Raw genomic sequence first — 22,032 nt, forward strand, 5'->3', positions numbered from 1 at the left:
AGATCTTATATAAATATATGGTGTTGTGATTTCATTTCATTTAGTAGTGATACTGCTGCTGCTGCTAAGTTGCTTCAGTTGTGTCCGACCCTGTGTGACCCCATAGATGACAGCCCACCAGGCTCCCCCATCCCTGGGATTCTCTAGGCAAGAATACCGGAGTGGGTTGCCATTTCCTTCTCCAATGCATGAGAGTGAAAAGTCAAAGTGAAGTCACTCAGTCGTGTCCGGCTCTTAGCGACCCCATGGACTATCAGGGTCCTCCGTCCATGGGATTTTCCAGACAAGAGTACTGGAGTGGGGTGCCATTGCCTTCTCCATAGTAGTGATACTACCAGGTAGTAAAAGATGAGTTTTAAATTAACCTGAGGCCAAATTATTATTTTTAAGACTTTGATTATAAAGATTTTGTGCTTGTTCAGATAAACGATATCTAGACTTGCTTTATTTCTCTATAAAAAGTATTTAATACTATTGTGAATTTTCTAAAAATGTATCTGCTTTTCTTATAAGTCAGATTTAAAGAGTGATCCTTTGAGACAGGAACATTTTTGAAATAAGTTGTAACAGTTTTTAGAGTGAATATTATCTTTCCATATTCATGAGTTGTAGAAAAAGATTAATGTCAATTGGCTTTTATTTAGTGGACTGTAACCACAAAGGTGTTTTAAGGTTATAAAACACTAAAGATGCAAAGACTGACAGGAGCTCAGTTTCTGTCATCTGGTGCTTTCGGGCTGGCAGGGAGACAGGTAAAATTGGGGAACAAAATTGAAAGTACAAGCAGCTTGTGTACTTTACTGCTAAAACCATTACTGTGCTCTGGTAACGTTGTTTTTTTCTTCTACAGAGGGAAACAACTTCAGAACCGTTTTGGATAAAGCCGTGCAAGCAGATGGACAGGTGAAGGAGCGTTACCAGGCTCACCGAGACACCATTGCACTTCTGTGTAAGCCGGAGCCGGAGCTGAATGCTGCCATCCCTTCTGCTAACCCGGCGAAGACAATGCAGGGCAGTGAGGTGAGGATGTGCACTTTGATGTGGGTGGCCGGCCGCATCTGACAGCTGTGTTCAAGCCATTACACACAGTGAATTGCCCAGTTTTCTTCTTACTGACCTTTTTTAAAAAAATGACGTACATGGAGGTCGTTGTGTTTAGAGCGACATGATATATATACACTGTGTAAACGTTATATTACTATCCATTTATTGAATGTTTCCTCTGTGAGCTCAGTGCTGTATATATTCACAGTGTTTAATTCAAATTTGATAAAAGGTAGCGACTTGGAAGTAAAGGCACTTCTTTGAGGGGGAAGGACTGGATTGGCCAGATACTCCTCTGACATTCTTTGTTTCTTGCATCTTTCTATATGCCACCTTCTACCATATTTCCCTGGGACTACCTCTGAAGGGAGGGTTGTCAAGGTGTGCATGTTAATAAGTAGATCACATTGGCATGGTGTTTCTACTGGTTCCAGGCTCATGGGAGCGTGATTGGCTGAGACCCTAAGGGGATGGGTGTGACTGATCACTGTGAGGTGAGATAGGGGCCCTGAAGCACACAGGAAAGTAAGCCAAAGGGCAAGAGATACTGCTGAAAGCTTCTTGAAGAAGGTGAATTTCCTGTGACAGTAGTTCTCAGAAGTTATCATTGTCATTTCTCATCTGTCTTTGCTCAGAAGCATTTCATGTATTCATTCAGCCAAGAGTTAATGGACAGGCATCTGCTGTGTAAGGCACTGCGCTCGGTACACACGATGGCCGGCCCTCACTCCCCATTCACAAGCAGGCGTAGGAGAGGAGACATAACACAGAGATAACCGGGATACAGGTAGAAACTGAGACGTGTGGGGGCTTTAGGTGACGGAATTCTCAACGTTCCAGCATTTGGAACCCCTTGCCTAGGGGGCTTCTTAGGACACTGGCACATTATGAGAACAGTGGACAGGCAGAAAGGTGAACAGGAGTAGGATCCGAGAATATTGAGTGAGTGTATGCAGAGCAGCTACCAGAGGTTGAGTGGAAACCGGCCCCTGAAGTGAAGGGAAAACGGCGTCAGGGGATATGCACAGACCCTGGATCTCTGGTTGGGGGCCAGAGAGAACGACCACTGTGAAGTCAGATGCTTTGAGGATGTCGAGGAGAAAAGGAAGGTGGTTGAAATATTAAATTTGTAAAGAGGAGACTGCACAACCGTAGAACAGCAGCATGTTCTGGCTTCTTTTGATTTTATTAGAACTCTCTTTAATGTCCCCCCTTTTTTCTTTTTAGTGTCACATACACAACTCAGAACTTCCATGGCTTTCGTTCTTTGATTCTGCTCTCTATAGAAAAGGAAAAAAATTTTTTTAAATTTGTAATAGCTGTTCTGTTAATCCAGAACAGTATTACATAGGGGAAGAAAAGTTTGACAATCAATATGAAGTTATTTTATTGAAACTAGATTTTCTGCATGGAGGTAACCAACAATTTTCAGTGCTGTATATATATTCATCATGTGTCTTTATCAGAAAAGGCAAACATCATTTATTTATTAAAGCTCCTTCAGATAGTTGTCACCATAGTTGATGACACATTAGCCAGAGTTCTTATGAGAAACACCCAGCCATTTGAATTGCTGATTATTAACGTGATACAAGGTACCTGTTTTATTAAGAGGTCCAAGCATAATGGGTAGGGCTGTTTTTTCTTTCTTTCTGAAGAGGCCAACTATCTAGTTATTTATCTTTGTTCTGTTTGGGCAGCTGTTTTTAGGTACTGAGAGGATGTTAGTTTCTATACTACATAAGACAGTCTGTTTCAAGATAGTCCTGACTTTCAGCTTTGTTTACTAGACTATTTAAAAAAAAATTAATTCTGCATATTCCTATTTCTCCCCTAGCTTTATTTCACTTGACTTCTATAAAATTTTTGAACTTCTGTTAGGCATAACATACGTATAGAAGAAAATGACATTTCTTACTTTCCTAATGGCCAAGCAACCTTCACATAGGGTTAAAGTCAAGGTTGAGATTCCATTATCAATCTAAATTTATCAAGAGGTAAAGCTATCAAAACCTTTTCAAATATATATGCTATTGTATCCCCCAACATAAACTGTGTTACATGATTATAGAAATCCTTTTAATTCAGCAGAATAAAGGATACTTTAATTCTTGGTCTGTTTCTCATTTTTCCTCTGTTCTTGTCTGAGTGCTTATATGCTTAAGCCTTTTTAGTCCACAGTGCATGCAAAGTAGAGAATTAAACTGTGAGACATAACCAACAGTTAATAATAATGGCTCCTACTTATGGAGCACTTAGCCTGTGTTAGAAATTACATTAAGCACTTATATGGACTTACTTCAGTCTTTCCAACTGTCCTGACATATAGGTACTATTATTATTCTTGTTTTGCAGATGAATTTTCCAGGTAAACTGTCCTTGGTTATACGGTAACAAAGCCCATGATATTCACTAAGGGAGTATAATCAAAGAGTTGAAATATTTTTTTCTATGTCATCATGTTTCACTTTGCTGGACAGCTAGATTCCTTCATTTCTGTATTGCAGTTTTGATTTAATTTTGTGTTTTGGATGGGTAGAAGAATGTTCATGGTTCAGAAGGTTCCTGTAGAGAACTCTCAGCCCTGTTCTTTCCACCTTATTCCCATCTGCTCTGTATACGTAACGTATTCATTAGTGTCTGGTCTGTGTCTAGTGCTTTTGTATTGTGAAAAATACATATGCACACAGATATTCAGAATATGTGTGTATAGCTTTATATTCTGATTTCCCTTCTCATTGAAAATGCGACATACAGTGTATATGCTTTTGTACCTTTTTTCATTTAATAATATGTCCTGGAAGTCATTTGCAAGCAAGACTTTGACCTGCTTGTCTAACGTCAGATTCTGCTAGGCCCCTTTAATAGACTTTGCTGTGCCCATCCAGCCGTGATTCTTTGCCCTCTTCTTCCTTTTAGAGTGTCTGTGGCTTGATGCTTCTTAGACCTCTGGGAGTCACATTAGAACATGTTAAGAGACTGCATTTAAGAGAGGACACCTAGGAGATAAACGGTGGTTACCAGAGGCTGACATGTAGAAGAAACTTGAGGCTTTTCCTCAGGTTTCGGTTTCCACATGGGAAGGTCGCCCTGGACCCTCCTGTCAAGGAGCTGATGACTAAGGACATGGACTGCAGAGCAGGGCAGCTTCTTAGGCACGGGCAGTAGGTGAGGAGACCTTTGGGGCTGAAATTGCTGCTGGTAAGAAGCGAGTCAGGGGTGGAGATGGGGTTCTTGGACGGTCCCTTCTTTGCCCACTTTCTTGCTCTGAGCATTCTTGGTCAAGCAGAATGGGGGCTTGGGGTTGCCCAGGCGAAGTGTGAAGAGCTGTGAGTGAAAGGGAGCAGCTCACAAGGGCCTTAGAGGGCAGGCACTTGAACCCTGAAACACTATTAGCACATATGGGTGTTAGGCATTTATGAATCATGTGGCTGTTAGGCAGAGACTGAATGAGAGGCAGAACTCATGATGTGAAGAGAGATAGGACCTACCCCTTCTTTCTCTCCCGGGGTTTAAAATCAGTGTATGACTTAGAGCTTTCTGTCTCTCTCTTTGTCTCCCCCTCTCAAGTGCTGTCTCCATGTATCGTTATCTCTATTTTTATCTCCATGTCTCCCTCTCTCAATCTCACTATGTTGGCAAAATAGGGTATCTCTTGACAAAACACACCTTCCTCTACATCATCGTGAGGACACAGTAAAGTATAAATGTGATTAGAGAGTGGTTTGGAGTCAGGCAGACTTAGGTCTCATGTTTCACCTCTGTTCCTTTAGTAACTGTGTAGCCTCAGGCCGGTGACTTAATTTTTCTGAGACTCAGTTTCTCCATCTGTGGAATAGAGGTAATAAATACGTACTCTATGGGATATTGTAAGGAGTGCATTAAATTAGATCTGTGAAGTGTTTAGGATCGTGCCTGGCGCATGATAAATGTTAAGTAAATCTGTTTTCATTATTGCTGCTGCCATTGCCGGCTGAACCACTAAAGGTACAGCAGTGTCTGTATGTAAGTAAACCTGATGTCTGAATTATACTTGGCTCTCTGAGAAATCATCTCTCCCTGACCCTGGTGAACCTTTGTATAATTCCCTTGTGGTAATTGGCTTTTGGGTTTTTGGGCAATTCAGCTAAAAGTTTTTTTAAATTGTATAGGTGGTAAATGTCTTAAAATCCTTATTGACAAATCTTGATGAAGTAAAGAAGGAAAGAGAGGGGCTGGAGAATGACCTGAAATCAGTGAATTTTGACATGACGAGCAAGTTTCTGACTGCTCTGGCTCAAGATGGTGTGATAAATGAAGAAGCTATTTCTGTTACTGAACTGGATCGAATCTATGGGGGTCTCACAACTAAAGTCCAGGAATCTCTAAAGAAACAGGAAGGACTTCTTAAAAATATTCAGGTAAGTTTATATACTTCAGTAAGATTTTTATTTAAAAAATTACAGAAGGGATCATCTGTATACAGGAGGGATAATGTGGACTAAATCTATCTATTTAGGATTGTGTTTTTGGCAAGTATTCCATATTAATAGAAACCTGTAAACTGTTGGTTGTATTTTCATGCCCACTGAATTTGGGGTAATTTTAGTAATGGAAAGCTATCAAGTGCTGTGCTACTCCAAAGGGAATATATTAGGTAAATATCTAATAATAACTCAGTGTAATCATAGGTGATTTTCATAGTTGGAAAAGTATCAATAAAAATGTCATGAGTGATATTAATTTCATAAATATATATAACTGCATAAATCTTTCTTTTCATAAGGTCTCACACCAGGAATTTTCAAAAATGAAACAATCTAACAATGAAGCCAATTTAAGAGAAGAAGTCTTGAAGAATTTAGCTGCTGCGTATGACAACTTTGTTGAACTTGTGGCTAATTTGAAGGAGGGCACAAAGGTATGAAGCACACAAAAAATAAGAGCTAACTGACCAGTGTGGCCGTGAGGATATAGTTTGAGAAGTTAATTGATATTTCCAATTGGACCAAATCATTCTTCATCTTGAATTCTTTAGCTTTCATGACTTTGGCCCCCGAGAGCTTTGTTATAAGTGGGAGAAAGCTTAATGAAGGTGGTGGATTTCATGGGAACTTTGCAGAATGAGTATACGTAGACATTCATTTCAGGTAGCAGGATTTAGCAAAAATCAGCAATACTTTGTTACATGATAGAAAGTCGGCCAATCTGAGTGAATTATGAGGGAATAGGAGTCGTAGTCAGAGCTGATACGTGATGAGGAAGGGGGTTGGTATGCCTTTCATAGTCTCTGCTGATGGTTTAGGTGATGATAGATTTGTGATATGCTTGTGTCTTAGAGTGCTTACTGAATATGTTTCAGTATTTTCTAGCCTTTCCTTTAAATATTTTTGGGGAAATGCTTATATTTGGTTTGACCAATTTTGGGGAGCAAGTGATTTTTTAAGTTTTTCAAGTACGTAATTCCTTCTGGTACTTTAATTCCACAATGATGACTGAATAAAGTTATCTCGATTTTAATACAGTAGGTATAATGTAAAACCCTCTAAAGAGAACATAGAAATACTGCCAAAACCTTCCAAAGAGAGAGGATAGTAAAATGCCATTTTAATTTGATTTAAAATGCTTTGTTGAAATAGGTAAGCTGAGAAAACTCTCCAGAGTGCTTTTGGAAATCCTTCGAAAAGTTTCTGAAATGATGCCTGCGTTTCTGAAGTGAACATGCAAATCTAATGTTTCCAGTTAAATAGGTTGTTTTTATTAAGTAGTAGATTTTTTTCTAGGAATTGGGAACTTGTTCACGATCATGAAACTTAACTTGCCAGCTTGTGCTTCTACCTACTCACTAAAAAAGAATAAGAATTCTTAGAGTGGCAGTGCTAATTTTGGTGAAAATATGAAGCAACAGGAACCGATATATTTTTGATATGAATAAGAAACTTCTGATAAGAAGCATGCAATTACCTTCAGGGAGGAAAAAAGAATGTTATTCGACTGCTGACAAAAAACATACTAGAATAATTTGAAAAAAAACCCTTCAAAATGAGTGAAAATTATTTAAACATAAAACTTTATTATATTTAAAAAAAAAAAAAGAAACTTAACTTGTCACTGAGTTTTTGGTGACAGCACTTTCTAATGATTATTTTATTTATTTTTTTCAAAATATTTTAGGTCATATTTAACAATAAGGTACTGGACTTAAGTGGTATGACTGTCTCTCATGCAGAGGGCTTTAGTTCTTTAACTGTTATTGACAAATGAGCTTTAAATTGTGTTCCTCTTAGATTAAAAATTGTTCTGGTTTGTCACTGATGTTTGTTCTTTGCTTGTAGTTTTACAATGAGCTGACTGAAATACTTGTCAGGTTCCAGAACAAGTGCAGTGATATAGTGTTCGCACGGAAGACAGAAAGGGATGAGCTCTTAAAGTAAGTTTATTTTCTGTATCAAATTGTACTTTTGAAGTATTTTTCTTAAAAAAAAAATCATATTCTTGCTACCTCTTTTAGAAAAATCACATGTGGATACCCTTGTGGTGTGTTGGCAGTGTGAGTTAGCAATTTCCTTCATTTCCTCTGTGGTGGTTTACAAAGCAACAAGCAACCAGCTGCATGATTCAAGAACAACAGGATGTAAAGGAGCACAAACTCTAGATGAAGGGAGAATAGTGATGTCACAGAAGTGATGGCAGCACAGCTCATGTGACTTTCTCTGGGAATGCCAGCAAACACGAGCAGTTTACCTTGAAGAGGCAGATGGGGTCCTTGAATGGAGCTGCAGGCACAGCGTGAGGGAGAGAGGATTTACAGCTCAGAAAATGTCAGCAAAAGCACTTTCTATAGGGCCTACTGGGCAAGCAACATAGTACTCACTCTGCGTGGAGTAATGGAGAGCCGACTGAGCATTGTACCCATTAAGATGAGAAAGAGAGCAAAATTTAACAAAACTAATAGATGAAAAACATTCACCAGAATAACATTGTCACAGAACAGGTGAAATTTTACTGTGAATTAAAAAAAAAAAGTTAGGAAACAATCACTAAGGATTACCACAAACAAAGCCAGTACTCAAGGAAGATGGTAGGAAAACAAGAGGTCATAAAATATGAAGTGTCAGGATTTAGGACACAATTGGAAGAGAACAGAACCATCACAGATGTGAGATGAAATGAGGAGGAACCAAAGCAAGAAAAGACAGGGAAGAAAACACAGGAGCAAAGAGTAGCAAAGAAGGAATCAAAGAAAATGAAACCAGAGCAAGGAACAGGATTAAAAAAAAGTAGAGAAGGTGGGCAAAGAAGATCTAACATATGTAAAACTGAATTCCCTTCAAAGAAGAAAATCCCAGACAGTGAACAGAACAAATACTTAATGATACTACTCAAGAATATTCTTAGAATAAGTACTGTTGAAAGGGTATACGTCATTTGGTCAGGAAAAACGAGTAAGAACTGTTAACACTTATTTGTATTAAGGCATATACATTATTAGCCTTCAAAGATAATGACCAAACTTCCCTGGTGGCCCAGTGGTCAAGGCTCTGTGCTCCCAACACGGGGGATCGGCTTAATCCCTGCTTAGGGATCTGAGATCTCACATGCACATGGTCTGGCCAAATAAATATTCTTTAAAAAAGAAAATGGCAGAATCCTATTAAGGCAGTCAGGCAGACAGATCAGCTCAGTTTATAAAAAGGTGAAAAAAACCTAGGCTGGCATCACTGCATGCTAGAAGAGAATGGAATGATTGCTATTCAAACTCAAGGAAAGCAAATATAAGACAAAGATTTTATATCCAGCCAGCCTGTCCTTCAGGTATATTGAGAGTCAGGTGGTCATTAGCGATGAATATGAAGAACCCAGAGACTACTACTCAGGAGCCTTTCTTGAGCCCCTCAGATGACCTCACCATTATTCTCATTTGTCCGTGCTTAAAACAGTTTCCTGTAGAAGAATGGGGAGAACTTAAGAGCTACTTCCTTCCAGCCCCAAGACAGAGCAGGGCCATTTGTTATCAGCTTTTCTACTAAACCTTTAAAAAGCAAATACTTAAAATCTTTAAAAAATGGTTTTAGAGGTTAAAAACAAACCCAAGTTAGTTTTAGTAGTAAGTAAATCTGAAAAGAGTAAAACAGAGCAGTCTTCGGACCAGTTTTATTTATGAACATGGATGTGAAAGTTCTAAATAAAATGCTTGCCATTCGTATTCTCCGCGATATTAACTAATGAAGGAACATGAGCATGACCATGAATACAGTGATTGGTTTAGTATCCTTACACCTAAGGAGAAAAAGATGGTCTTCACAGATGAGGAAAAAGCATGAGGAACTATGCACGTTCCCCCTAAAGACCAGTGCCACCTGTCAGTGCTGTCATTCAGGGTCCTATTGGCAGCACCAGCCAGCACCATTGGGCAAAAGGCGATGAGAGATACAAAAGTCGTGAACTGTCACTATTTACAGACTTGACGATTGTACATCTTGGAAACCTAAAAGAATCAGCAGCCAGACTCTGCAAATAATAAAAGAATTGGTGATTGTGAAAATAATTTGTAGCCATCAATAGCATTCATAAAGTAAAGACATGGAAGATACAGTGGAGGGAAAGACCTCAGTTAAATAGTCACGAGAAAGTAAAATACATAAGAATAGATTTGTCATATATGAGACCTGTATGAAGAAAGCTTTGAAACACTATTCAAGGACACAAGAGAGGATTTGAGCAAGTTATAAGACATATCATGTCCTTAGATAGGGTGAGACAGCTTCATGAAGATGTCAGTTCTAAATAAATTTATCCATTCAACATAATTTTGATTAAAAAAATTTTTTCGTTTAAAAGTAGACAAGTTGTTCTAAAGCTCAAGATGAAAAAAGTCAAGAATAGCCAGGAAAAACTGCATTAAAATAACAGCAATGGAAACTAATTTACCAGATTTTAATATATGTAATATTGTCTCTAATTAAAACACAGTACTGGCACATGATTAGACTAAAGACAGAAGATAGGAAGAGATTTAAATCCTTAAGTGAATTTAGTGTTTTAAGAAAAAAAAATCCTAAATCATAGAAGTTAAGAAACAAGTGCCCAGTCATTTAGGAAACGAAAGTTATTTTTACAACAGAATAAGTTCCAAACAGATCATACTTGAAATGTATAAAATGAAATGAAAATGAGAGAAATTTTTAGTAAAGCTGGAATAGGAAAGGTCTTTGTAATTCTGACATAAAATCCAGAAGCCATTAAATAAAAAAGAGTAAGTTCATCATAACATGATCAGCAGAGTCAAAATGTAATAAGCTGGCGGAAAGTGTTTGAAACTTATTCCCAGGACAATAAGCAAATTTACCAAATTTATAAAGAACTCTGAGATACTAATAAAGAGGGGAAAAAACCCAATAGAAAAATTGGCAAAGGATGTGAACAGAAATTCTGCAGATGAAATAAAAGTGACTGTTAAGCATATGAAAAAATACCTCCCCTCATTCAATATAAATATGAGTTACAATTACTCTGAAATGGCATTTTTCAGACTGTCAAAATTTGGAAGTTTGATAGCGTGCTTTATCGGCACACTTTGGGGAGCAAGTCTCATTCTGCTGTGGGAGTGCACAGTGGGGCAACCCTTTTGTGGGACACGGTAAGGTCTGAATTGCAGACCCATACATTATTTAATCCAACTTCTTTTTAAAGGATGTTTTCTATTTACCAATATACAAAAATCTCGAATAATTTATGTTAAAAAATAAGATTACAGACTAGTGTAAAATATGCTTTTTGTGTAAAAAGGGAGAAAATAAAAATGAACATTTGGATTGGTTTATTTCTGATCAGGAAGCTCTGGACAGGTTCATAAGAAAGAATAGTATAGTGTCTGTGTGTTTGTGGGAGTGAATGGTGGAATGAGAATTTGTAGATAGTGGTCTGTCAGTTTTTTGCCTCAAGTGAATATATTTCTGTTTTGTAAAATTATACCAAATTTAAATAATTATGGAGATTCTGAATTATTTTTATAGTCACCATCAAGTAGTCTGTAATTTTATTTTTCAGATTGTGTTCCCATCCTTGGCCCCCAAGGATGTTGAACTCTTGGTTCAAATTCAGTCTAGTAGAGAAGCCTAGTTCATGAAACAGATAAAGATGGATCTGTGATTTACTAGCTTTGTTTTATATAGTGGCTAGGAAATTTATATAGTGGCTAGGAAATTCATCTAGTGGCTAGGAAATTCATCTAGTGGCTAGGAAATTCATATAGTGGCTAGGAAACTCTCATTTGTCCTATAAATGTGTTATTTACTGCAACCGTGTCTGGTTTTTCAAAGGAAAGAAAGATATTTTATATCTATATTCATGTTAGATATTGTATTTATGATTAAATATACTCAACTAATTAGGTAATTATTAAGATAATTATAGATGAGTAAAATACTTAAACTATTAAATGTATTATATTTACTATATATGGGATACATATACAGACACACATACACTAAATGTTTCAGAATCTGACCTTTTAAAATTTTAATATGGGCTAAAAGCTTGTGGTTTATATTGTAAGCATTTATTACGGATTATAAACATTTAGGAAGTATTTGTAATTTCTTGATGAATGTGTGTTCATCTTTTTTGTATATGGAGTGTCTAATTTATCTTTCAACTGGGCTTGTTTTTGAGAGTGAAAGTGTGGTCTAGGGCACTTGCTGGAATCGTTCCATCAGGACAGCAGGGCCTGCCACAGACACTTGAGGGCATGTTGTATTTGTTGTTCCGTGCTTGTGAATCAGCACAGTGACAAGTTGATCAGTACCAAATATTTCATAAGAGTGTATTTTACTTTAGGGTTTTGTTTATCGGGATTTGGGGATAGATTCCAATTTACTGTTGGAGGAGTCTTTAAATTTTTTAAAAAATTTTGATGCTGTATTTTAGTGGTGCTTTCAACATCTGTCTTTAATGAGATTGCCTATGTGAGGTATCTTTTAACATAAGGTATCTCAGTGCCATGTTTTGGATATCTTCAGAAAATTTTCATCAAGCAATTTCCATTGTTTTCTGTAAACACTGATATACAGTGATTAAAATATTAGGTAGGAGATTGTAAACAGTTGTAGTTTTCTGATCATTTTTAGATTTTTATGTTAGGAGTTTCTCATCTAGGGGCTGACCTCTTACTAGAGAGAGGGCAGTTTCTTAGGACTGCTTGCTCAGTTTAACGTGTTCCTTACTCTGGCTGTAATTATGGGCTCTGGAAAAGTTTACCTTTTCCCCTTATCTTCAGAAATAGAATAAAACTAACTTAATTTTATTTAGTAGTAGGAAGAAAGATGATTTCAATTAGTTCTTGCCAAGAACAGAAATATATAGTATATTTTAAAATACTATCATTGTTTTGATTCTATTTTCTGTGTTTCATACATGAAGAAAACAAAGAAAAATATCTGGATTTTACAGATGTTGGTTTTCAAAATTGTGTTAATTTCTAATGCTTCTGTCTTTAATAAGGGACTTGCAACAAAGCATTGCCAGAGAACCGAGTGCTCCTTCAATCCCAACACCCACGTATCAGTCCTCTCCAGCTGGGGGGCATGCACCGACGCCGCCAACTCCAGCACCAAGAACCATGCCGGTCAGTAAGCAACCGTTACCTTCTAAGATGGAAGTTTTACGTGTTTGTGACACTTTACTAGCTGTGAAGGGCAACACAGACTTTACCTTGTAGAGCTCTGGTGGGCACCACTTTGATCAGGCGACCAGCCTTCTGATGTTTTGCAGTATGAAGAATACGCATTCTTTATTCATGGATCACTTCTGAATTTTTGCTAAAAAATTTTTACCTTGAGTTTAATGAAGTCTTTGGAACCAACTTCCAGTTTATAGCAAAGACAGTGATAAAACCATAAATTAAATCGTGCTGTTGGAAACACTTGGACAACCTAGAACAGGAACATTCTTTGAGATACTTGTCTTGGTTTTCTAAAGGCGAATATTATAGAAAGAGAAAAGGTAGATGGAGAGGGCTTCTAGATTAAAAGAGAGGAAAGACTCCTAATAATCAAATGTAGTACATGAGCCTCAGTTGGATCTTGGTTAAAACTCTTATAGGTGTTTTTATGAAAAATAAGGTAACTTGAATGTAGGGTGGATACTCAGTAATACTAGGGAATAATTATTAATTTTGGAGTAACTATTAATTTTCTCAGGGTGAAATGGTATTGTGATTATATAGGAGAATATTAGGACTTGTATACTGAAATCTTTAAGGCCAGTGTTCTTAAGTTTGCAGCTTAACTTTCAAATGGTCCTGCAAATATGTAGAGATAAATATAAGAATATAATTATAGGTAAAGCAAAATTGGCCAAATGTTAATAATTAATGAATTTAATCGGTAATTATGTGATTATTTATGATAGTACTCTTTTAAGTTTTCTGGTCTTTGAAATTTTAATATGAAAAATCATGGGGCCAGGAGGAGATATAGAGAAAAACACTATCTGACCCGTTCCTTCCTCCTCCCTCAAATGTGTGACCACAGATGGGAGCAGTAAATGATTAAATATTGGGCATCAGGAAAAGAGCAGTGCTATGGAATATCCACAAATTGGAGAATTATTTTTCAACTATGGTACATTCCTGGAGTGGTGAGCCCACATTTAAGAATGGGAATTAGAAATACATTCGGTTGGATTTTGGAGTTTCTCGTACACTCTCATTCGTTTTAATTGATAGCAATTTGACAGAAAGCTGACCTGTGTTGTAGTCAGTGCCGACTTTTTCTTACAGCCTGCTAAGCCCCAGCCCCCAGCCCGGCCTCCACCTCCTGTGCTGCCAGCAAATCGAACTCCCGCTTCAGCTCCGGCTGCGGCTCTAGCTCCAGCCCTGGCTGCGGCAGGCACTGGGACCACTGTACCAGCTCCATCACAGACTCCTGGTTCAGCTCCCCTGCCTCAGGCCCAGGGACCCCCATACCCCACCTATCCAGGGTATCCCGGGTAAGACTGAAACTCTGTATGTCCTAGTGAATTGGCTAATGTTTCTAACTCTGGTTAGTCTTTTAAAAACAAGGTCACCCATTCTCTGAATGGAGGTGTCACATAGACTACATTGTCAGCTCACATAGAAATACAGTAAGTTATAGTCACTTTGAGCAGTTGAGTAGCCATTTCCCAGGTTTATTTAATTTTTTTTTTGTTTTTACGTGTTGGGTTTATAGTAAACATACCTTTGGTATGGAATTCAGAATGTGCTTCCTTGGTCGTCTTTATTTAGGTGATGAACAGGCGCCTTTTCTGGACGTAGCGAGGCTGATAAGGCCTTCCTCACATGCCTGTACTCTGACGTCTTGACATCCCTATCAGCTCTTAAACCAGGGATCTACCTAATTATGGCTTAAAGATCAGCTGTCTTTGTTATTTTTGTAATCTTAAAAATCCAGACGTTTAACTTCCTTTTAAGATGTCTGCCAGACTTAGTAAGTAAATTGTATCTCCCAAATGTTAAACCTGTGAAACCAGTGTAAATCTATGAGCATTACAGTAAACACTGAATCTTGTAAAACAGAAATGGACTTTGATTGCCACAGTAAAATGAAGAGTCTCTGTTTTTATGCTTGGTGATAGTTGAATATTTAATCTTATTTCCTTCAAGAGTCTTCACTTGGGTAGTATTAAGTACTTTTTTCTTTCATTTCAGTTAATAACAGGATAGAACTCTTTTCTCTAGCAAGTACCTAGGAACAGCTGTTTTTTTCTCTCTCCACTGTTCTCTAATAGACTGAGAAATAGAGGAAAATGTGGTTTTCTTGAAAAAAACTTCATTTTAGAATAGTTACTGTATGGTTCATTTTCTAGTATTTGGTTTACCGATGTAGCTTTTTTTTGTTCTTCTTCCCATCAGGTATTGCCAGATGCCCATGCCCATGGGCTACAATCCTTATGCGTATGGCCAGTATAATATGCCGTATCCACCAGTGTATCACCAGAGCCCTGGGCAGGCTCCGTACCCGGGACCCCAGCAGCCTTCATACCCCTTCCCTCAGCCCCCACAGCAGTCTTACTATCCACAGCAGTAATATGTCAGCTCAGAAGCTCAGCTGGTTCAGTTCAAAGGGAAAGAAATACCAACCCTGCAATAAGTGTACTAAAACTCTACGCTCTGGTTACTATAACGTCCTCTACTGTACTGAATGCAGTGTATAATTTCTGTCTGCGGCTAGAAGCTGTGCCCCAGTTCCACGCTTGATTGAACTTGGGCGATTTGCTGCTGTTGCAGTGTAAACACTAAGTATAATAGAATTTGAATTAAATTACATTACAGTTCATAAAAGTTGAAAATGAGAAGTTAAACCCACCGGTGAAACGTTTGAAATTATTACACTTAAGTACGTGATTGGAACATCAGATGCTTACAATAATGGTTTAAGTACGGATATACAAGAAAACTAAGTTATCTTTCTCTCTTGGTTTATTGATTTGGTTTGATTTTCCTTACGCTATTTTGCATAATCAAAACATTGTAAATCTTTTAATTTAAAAATAAATTCCTTAAGAACAGTTGTTATTGTTATGTTTTCTCATTGATTCTCATTGCTGTCTAATTACTTCCTGGTACTAGTCTCTCATTTTATGTGTACATAAGTTAAACAGATCCTGTGTTAAGTGCATGATTAATGCAAGTTAATAGTCAGGTTCAATATATCTTATAGGAAAACCAAAAGAATAATAACCATAATTTATCTTTCATATGCTGATTAGTAAATTAATTTTGACATTTATTTTGAAAAGTCTTATAATGTGGAAGAAACAATTGCTACCAAAGATTCTTCAAATATTCAAGTGAATATGTATATTTAATGTTTTATTACTAACTTCTCCAAGAAATCAATACAGATTCTGGTAAAAAATTTTTTCTTTTTTTCATAATCTGGTTAAAATAAATACATGTCATTAACAGTACTGTCTAATGTAATGGAATTGTTTAAAGAAAATATACTGTACCCTTCTGTCCTTTTTTTCACCTTACTGTCTTAACCTAGTAACATTTATTGCACAATGTGTATGAATAGATATGATAAGCCCTTTCATTTTTATGCTCCTAAAGGATTGGACTATTTTACAATTCAGGGAGTACACAAAACAGTTGTTGGGAGCATATGCCAATTCTGGAATAGGCTGTGTATTTAATACTAGTCTGTGCTGTTCGGATAACTCAGTGCTGTATAAACCTCAGTGAGGCTTGCCTGGTGGAATGCACAGGCGTGCATCGTGGAATGAGAAAGTGAGAGAGGAAGGAGCTGTCTGAGACCCCAGTGGGGTCTGTTCTGTGTGAGGCTCATATCTGAGCGTACCAGCCATCCGAGCAGCGTTCCAGTGAATCTGTGCGTGCTTATTTTCAAAGTTTCAATGCTGACCTTTTCTTGAATTGTTGTTTCATTTAAATGATGCTGTCAGTTGGTCCATTGTTGTTTTCATTTGACAGTTTGGGTTTATATTTTTAAATGTGGGGCTGAAGGTGTGATTGTAAAGGGAGCTAATTGGTTTAAAATATATGTATATTTAAAAAAATCTTACTTTGTTGTTGTATGTAGAAAACATGAAGGCATGTTACTTCAGTATAAATGACTTTCACATGCAATACTGAAATTGCTTTAAAGTTCAGTAGTTGAAACCTTGGCAAAATAGTTTTTTACATATCATAGCTGACTTCTATTAATATGGAATCATCAGAATATGACATGGACTTGTTTGACTCTTGTGTAAATGGCAGTTAAGTTCCTCCTCCTCATTATTCAAGGTACCATCACCAACAGAAGACACTCAGTGAGATTAGGGGTATCCCAAATTGCTAGTTTATAATTCTCACTAATACAGAAAAAACCAAAAAACAAAATTGGCCTGAATATTCTCTTGGGGAAAGAAGGCACTATTAGAAAAGAGTAGGTGCATCAGAGGGCCAAAAGAGAAGTTACAAAGCTGTTTGGCTCGTTTCCTGTGCTGGGCTGGGCTTGTTCTCAGAGCCACAGGAAGATGGTTCAGAAACTTTAGGAAAGGCGCCTCCATAGACCCTCGTGGCAGCCTCCCCGGCTCCCTGCCCATTCCCTCCTGTCTGTTCCCTCCTCCTTTAGAGGATGCAGATGCTTTCTTCAGGTCACCTGTGTCCACAGGTGACCAGGTTTTCACAGTCCTTCGTTGCTCGATGTGTCTTCATGGAGCTGTCTAGTTCCACCAAGGTGACACGTGAAAAGTTTTCCTTTCGTCTGTTTTGCATCCTAACAAACAAGGAAGCCCTCACTGGAATTATTTTTGTTGCCAAACTTTTTTATCCTTTGCTTTCTGTGTTCCAGAAAATACCCTACAAAGTTATGGATAATGCTTTTTATTTAAAGGAAGGAGAGTGTCACTCTGGTTCAGGTATGTTGTACCTATGTTTATAGTTAGGCTATTTGATTTCCTAAAGCACACTATTTCTGTTTTATTTCTTTATATTGGGCTTTGGAATGCTATTTTAAAATAGACTGTAAGTAATGATCTGAAAAGCTGGTCTGAAGTGGGGAAAAAAATGTTAGTTTTTTACTTTCATTTCTTACTCTTAGTTTGAGACAGATGGCTTGATTTCTGAGTCTGGTGTCAAGTAATGGTGTACTCCTGTGCCCCTCCGTCTTTATTCTCATTTAAGAATAATAGTCATATGCCATTGCAGGCCAGTCGATCTTTGTGAGATCTGTGTACCCAACTTCTTTGCAATTTCTAGTCTTCCTCTCCCCAAATATAAGTAGTTAGAGAAAAAGAGTCACTGAGTTTCTATGTCAGTCAGCAACCTTTCTAGTCAGATTTAAAAAATGTTTTCCATTAGAGCTTTACAGTTTGCAAAAGTGCATTGTACACAATTTCTAGTTTCATAAACATGGCAAAATGCACTTCGTTAAGTAGGTTTCAGTTTGTTAATGGGGAGCTTTTTTTTTTTTAATGATCAATATGTCTTAGAAGAATCTGGCTACAACCTAGTGCCATCTCTTTTTTTTGTGACACTTTTCCAGCTATTAGTTGCTTCACAGTACAGAACAGGATACAAAGTAGGAGAAAAACTGCATTTTAATTACAAGTTTAAAAACAGACTTTAGAACTAAGTGGTTGGTTATAAGATTTACATGGAAAGGCAAAGGAGGAAAAATTATATTTTTAAAGAAAAAGAGAATATTCAGGCTTTATTTCTGGTATGAAGTTTATATTTTTTAAAAGAAATCCTATATTATCACGCCAGAGATTTTAGATTCTTTTCTGGTTACAAACATTGCTGGTAGTTGGATTATATTTTTTATTGTAATCATTTCTCTTAGGGGGAAAATTGTAAAGAAAAGGGTCCAGATGAAATGTATCCTAGAAATAAAAGTTGAAAGATTTTTACTTCCTTGTAGTATGAATTCTTATTTAAAATATTCATCCTTCAGCTTTTATATTTCTCTTAATTTCTTCATTGAACAGTGGGTTGGGAAATTAAAAAAATAACCCACTTGAACTAACCGCATGAGACTTATAAAAAAGACGACAGTGTTTAAGTGTTTTCTTACAGCTGTCAACCTTGTAGATGATCATGGTTTTCAAATGTCCCTTATGATTGAACCCAGATCTTTCAGATGAGTAATCTCTTCTTCAGGCTTCCCTGGTAGCTCAGCTGATAAAGAATCCTCCTGCAATGTGGGAGACCTGGGTTTGATCCCGGGGTTGGGAAGATCCCCTGGAGGAGGGCATGGCAGTCCACTCCAGTATTCTTGCCTGGAGCATCCCCATGGACAGGAACCTGGCGTGCTGCCGTCCATGGGATTGCAAAGAGTCAGACACCACTGAGCGACTCAGCACAGCATGGCGCAGTCTCTTCCTCAGGTGTCATTTTGGGGGTTACTTTTTGGAATTGTTTGGCAAGATTACCACGGTCAGTTTGTATTTTCTTATTTTCTTCCTCCTTCTTCCCTGTTTCAAGATCAGATGCAGCTGTTCTGCTGTGTAGCTCAGAATACGCAGTTTATCCGAGGATGTGTTGATTTTGTATGTCTCAAGTATGTTGGAGTTGAACAAATTAGCTCCGGGAATGAGTTGAGAAGCTGAATCCCTAATACGTGTAAAATCTTCGTTGGTTGGTTTTCACTTACCTGGCTTCTAGGTTGGAGACTACCAAGTTCTCCCTGAGGGGCTTGGGAACCTAAATGCGTGGGGTGGGAGGACAATGGGGATCTAATGGACCCTCCCCGGAACTGGGGTTCACCTGCAGCTGAACTACAAGCAGCTCTGCGCTGGGGCTGTTAACGACTGCATGGTGGGTTGGCTTGGCCTGAGTACAGACAGGAACTGGGCTGGAGCCAGTGCCCCAGAGAGCGCCTGGCCCCTGCTAATGAGGGTCCCCATCCACTGACCTTGCCTTTGTAGTTAATTATCCATCTGGGTCACATCCAAGTCGTCTGCCTCGGCACTCTGCCCACAAGGGACCCTGGCTTGGGTCAGCTCTGTGGCTCCTGAAAGCCTTCCTTTTTGCTTAAAAGTTGCTTATGTCCTTTTTAATCAGTGACACCAAGTGAAGCAAGTAAATAGGTCAAGTCTATTACCTTTGTGTTTCTTTTTAAGTTTTCCTGTATTTATAACTGTTTTAGTCTCTACACATTTTTAAGCCATGTAATTCATATGTAACGACCATCTTCCATTTTCACTTTTTAATATATTTTACTATTAATACCACTGTTTTTTTCTTTCTGGATGTATTAGTTATGGTTTTTTTCTTTGTTTTTCTTTTTGGCAATCCAAGAGGAAAGTTTAATTTACAACTTGGTTAAAGTTATTAATATAGTTATGTGGTCTTCTGACATTTTGTGTGTTTGGAGTATTTTTTCTGTTTCCTTTTCCAATCTTTCATTGCTTGGATTGTGTTGTCTTTTTTCTAGTAATTTGGAACACTACTACTATTTTCTTCCTTCCCATCCCCAGGAAGATTTAAAAAAAAATATATACATTTGTAAACAGTGTTTGGACTTAGTGTTAATGTAGTAGTATTCTTACACTTCGGATTGTTAGCTTGGTTGCTTCTGGTTTTTGATGATGACGAATAAAGCTGTTTCGTGCTCAGGTTTGTTTTCCTCCCAGATTTTGGCTCCAGTGGCTTCTGCTCCCAGTAACCTGTGATGTTGTGTCTTCACCTGTGTCTCCAGTTTGGGGTACTTTGTCCCGTGGTTCCACATCTCATCTTTCTGATGCACTCTTTAGTAATTCACCTTTCTGTCTCTACTCCACGCTGCTGTGTTCCATCGATGTCATGGTTGCCTCCTCTTATTGCACGTATCAACTTGCTTAGCATCAAGCTATGTGCTTACTGGTTCTAAGGACTGTACTGAGTCTTTAAGAATTCATTTGTTGCAGAAGAACCCCGTGAAATTGGTGTTTTTATTCATACTCACTCTATACAGGGAAGTGAACTTGGAGAAGCTGGGCAGCTTGCCTGTGGTGACACGGCTGCCGAATAGCTGAGCTGGGGCTCTTTGCGCAGCCGCCTGTGATCTGAGCAACTAATGACGGCCTCTCCCTGCGCTGGCACTGCTGCTAAAAAGAGCTCACGTCTGCTGAGTGCTCGCCACGATCCAGGCCCTCTTCTAAGCAGTTCAGATCCAGCAACTTATTCTAGTTGAGCAGTCAGTATTGAGGTGGCCACTAATTTCATTACATTTTGCAGGGCAGGAGGAAACAGGGCACAGAAGGATTGAATGTCCTGGGGCTGGCTGGTGATGGAGCTGGGATCTCACTGAGATGAAAAGTTAAAGGCAAAAAACCCCACCAAAACAATCCACAAAAACGGAAGGGGTCATATTCCATTGTATATGCCTGCCGCATCTTTACCTGTTCCTCTGTTGATGGGTGTTTAGATTGCTACCATGTCCTGGCATGATACCATGTAAATAGTGTTGCTATGAACACTGGGGCATTGGGGCACGTGTATCTTTTTGAATTGTGGTTTTCTCTTAGTATATGCCCAGTAGTGGGTTTACTGGGTCATACGGTAGAAACCGGCACAACATTGTAAAGCAACTACACACTTCAATAAGAATTAAAAAAAAAAAAAAGTTAAAGGCTTTCTAGAGTTTCTCCTGTCCCTTGGAGTCTTTTTATTTTTAAATTTCCTTATTTGACTGCACCGGGCCTTAGTTGCGGCACTCAGGGCCTTCAGCCTTTGTTGCAGGATCTAGTTCCCTGACCAGGGATGGAACCCGGGTCCCCTGCATTGGAGGGGCTCAGAGTCTCAGCCACAGGACCATCAGGGAAGTCTGGCATCTTTGTTTTATAGGGCATTTGCTCTCATTTCTTACATCCATCTATCCATTCACCTATTCATTTTTTTCTCCCCAATAATTAAAAATTAAATATCAAAAGGCTATTAACTAGGTGCTGGGAATACAGCTGTGCCCTCAAGGAATTTATATTCTGGGAAAGAGTGAAACTGAACTGGGAACAACTATAGGTTTAAGTGTGAATTTGTGGGAATTCTCCCATTTCCTTCCTCCTCTCAGTGCCACAAGGTAGCTTAAAGGCTTTGCATGTTTCTGACCCAGGGTTGGTTTGCTGGGTGGGGAGCAGAAGCTGGAGTCTCTGGGGCCAGGAGTTGAAGCAGCAACAGCCCCGAGGGGATAGGTTTTAGGACAGCATTTTTAGAAGGTCACAGCGGGCCCAGAGGGTATCATGCTCTAGATGAGGCGAAGCGTCCATCTTTGAAGGGACCATGAGGCTGGACAGCATGGAGTGGTAACCCAGGACCTGCCGCTGCGTTGGGTGTTAGTGTGGGAAGTCAGTAATGACTGAGACTGAATTTCTCATCACCCTGTGGGATGGGCTTCAGAGTCAGAAATGAATGACTTCAGTCAGTAGATATTTCTTCTGTACCTGTGCCAGCTTCAGTTCATAGCTGCCTACTGCATTCGGGCCATCTCTGGGAGAGCAAGGGATGTTGATGCCACTCATACTTGCACCCATGGTCCGAGT

General features: G+C 38.5%; 1 protein-coding gene across 1 annotated transcript in view; it reads left to right on the top strand.

Annotated features, from left to right (window-relative positions):
- Positions 1-18,423, top strand: part of PDCD6IP (programmed cell death 6 interacting protein) — a 70,094-nt gene extending 51,671 nt beyond the window's left edge. Inside the window, exons 12-18 of the mRNA XM_018067176.1 lie at positions 851-1,020; positions 5,196-5,444; positions 5,810-5,944; positions 7,359-7,453; positions 12,526-12,649; positions 13,805-14,013; positions 14,918-18,423. Coding sequence (XP_017922665.1) covers positions 851-1,020; positions 5,196-5,444; positions 5,810-5,944; positions 7,359-7,453; positions 12,526-12,649; positions 13,805-14,013; positions 14,918-15,092 — 1,157 coding nt within the window. The 3' untranslated portion in view covers positions 15,093-18,423. The remainder of the gene's footprint in view (positions 1-850; positions 1,021-5,195; positions 5,445-5,809; positions 5,945-7,358; positions 7,454-12,525; positions 12,650-13,804; positions 14,014-14,917) is intronic.

This window comes from Capra hircus, chromosome 22 (genome assembly GCF_001704415.2).
Source record: "Capra hircus breed San Clemente chromosome 22, ASM170441v1, whole genome shotgun sequence".
NCBI lineage: Eukaryota > Metazoa > Chordata > Mammalia > Artiodactyla > Bovidae > Capra > Capra hircus.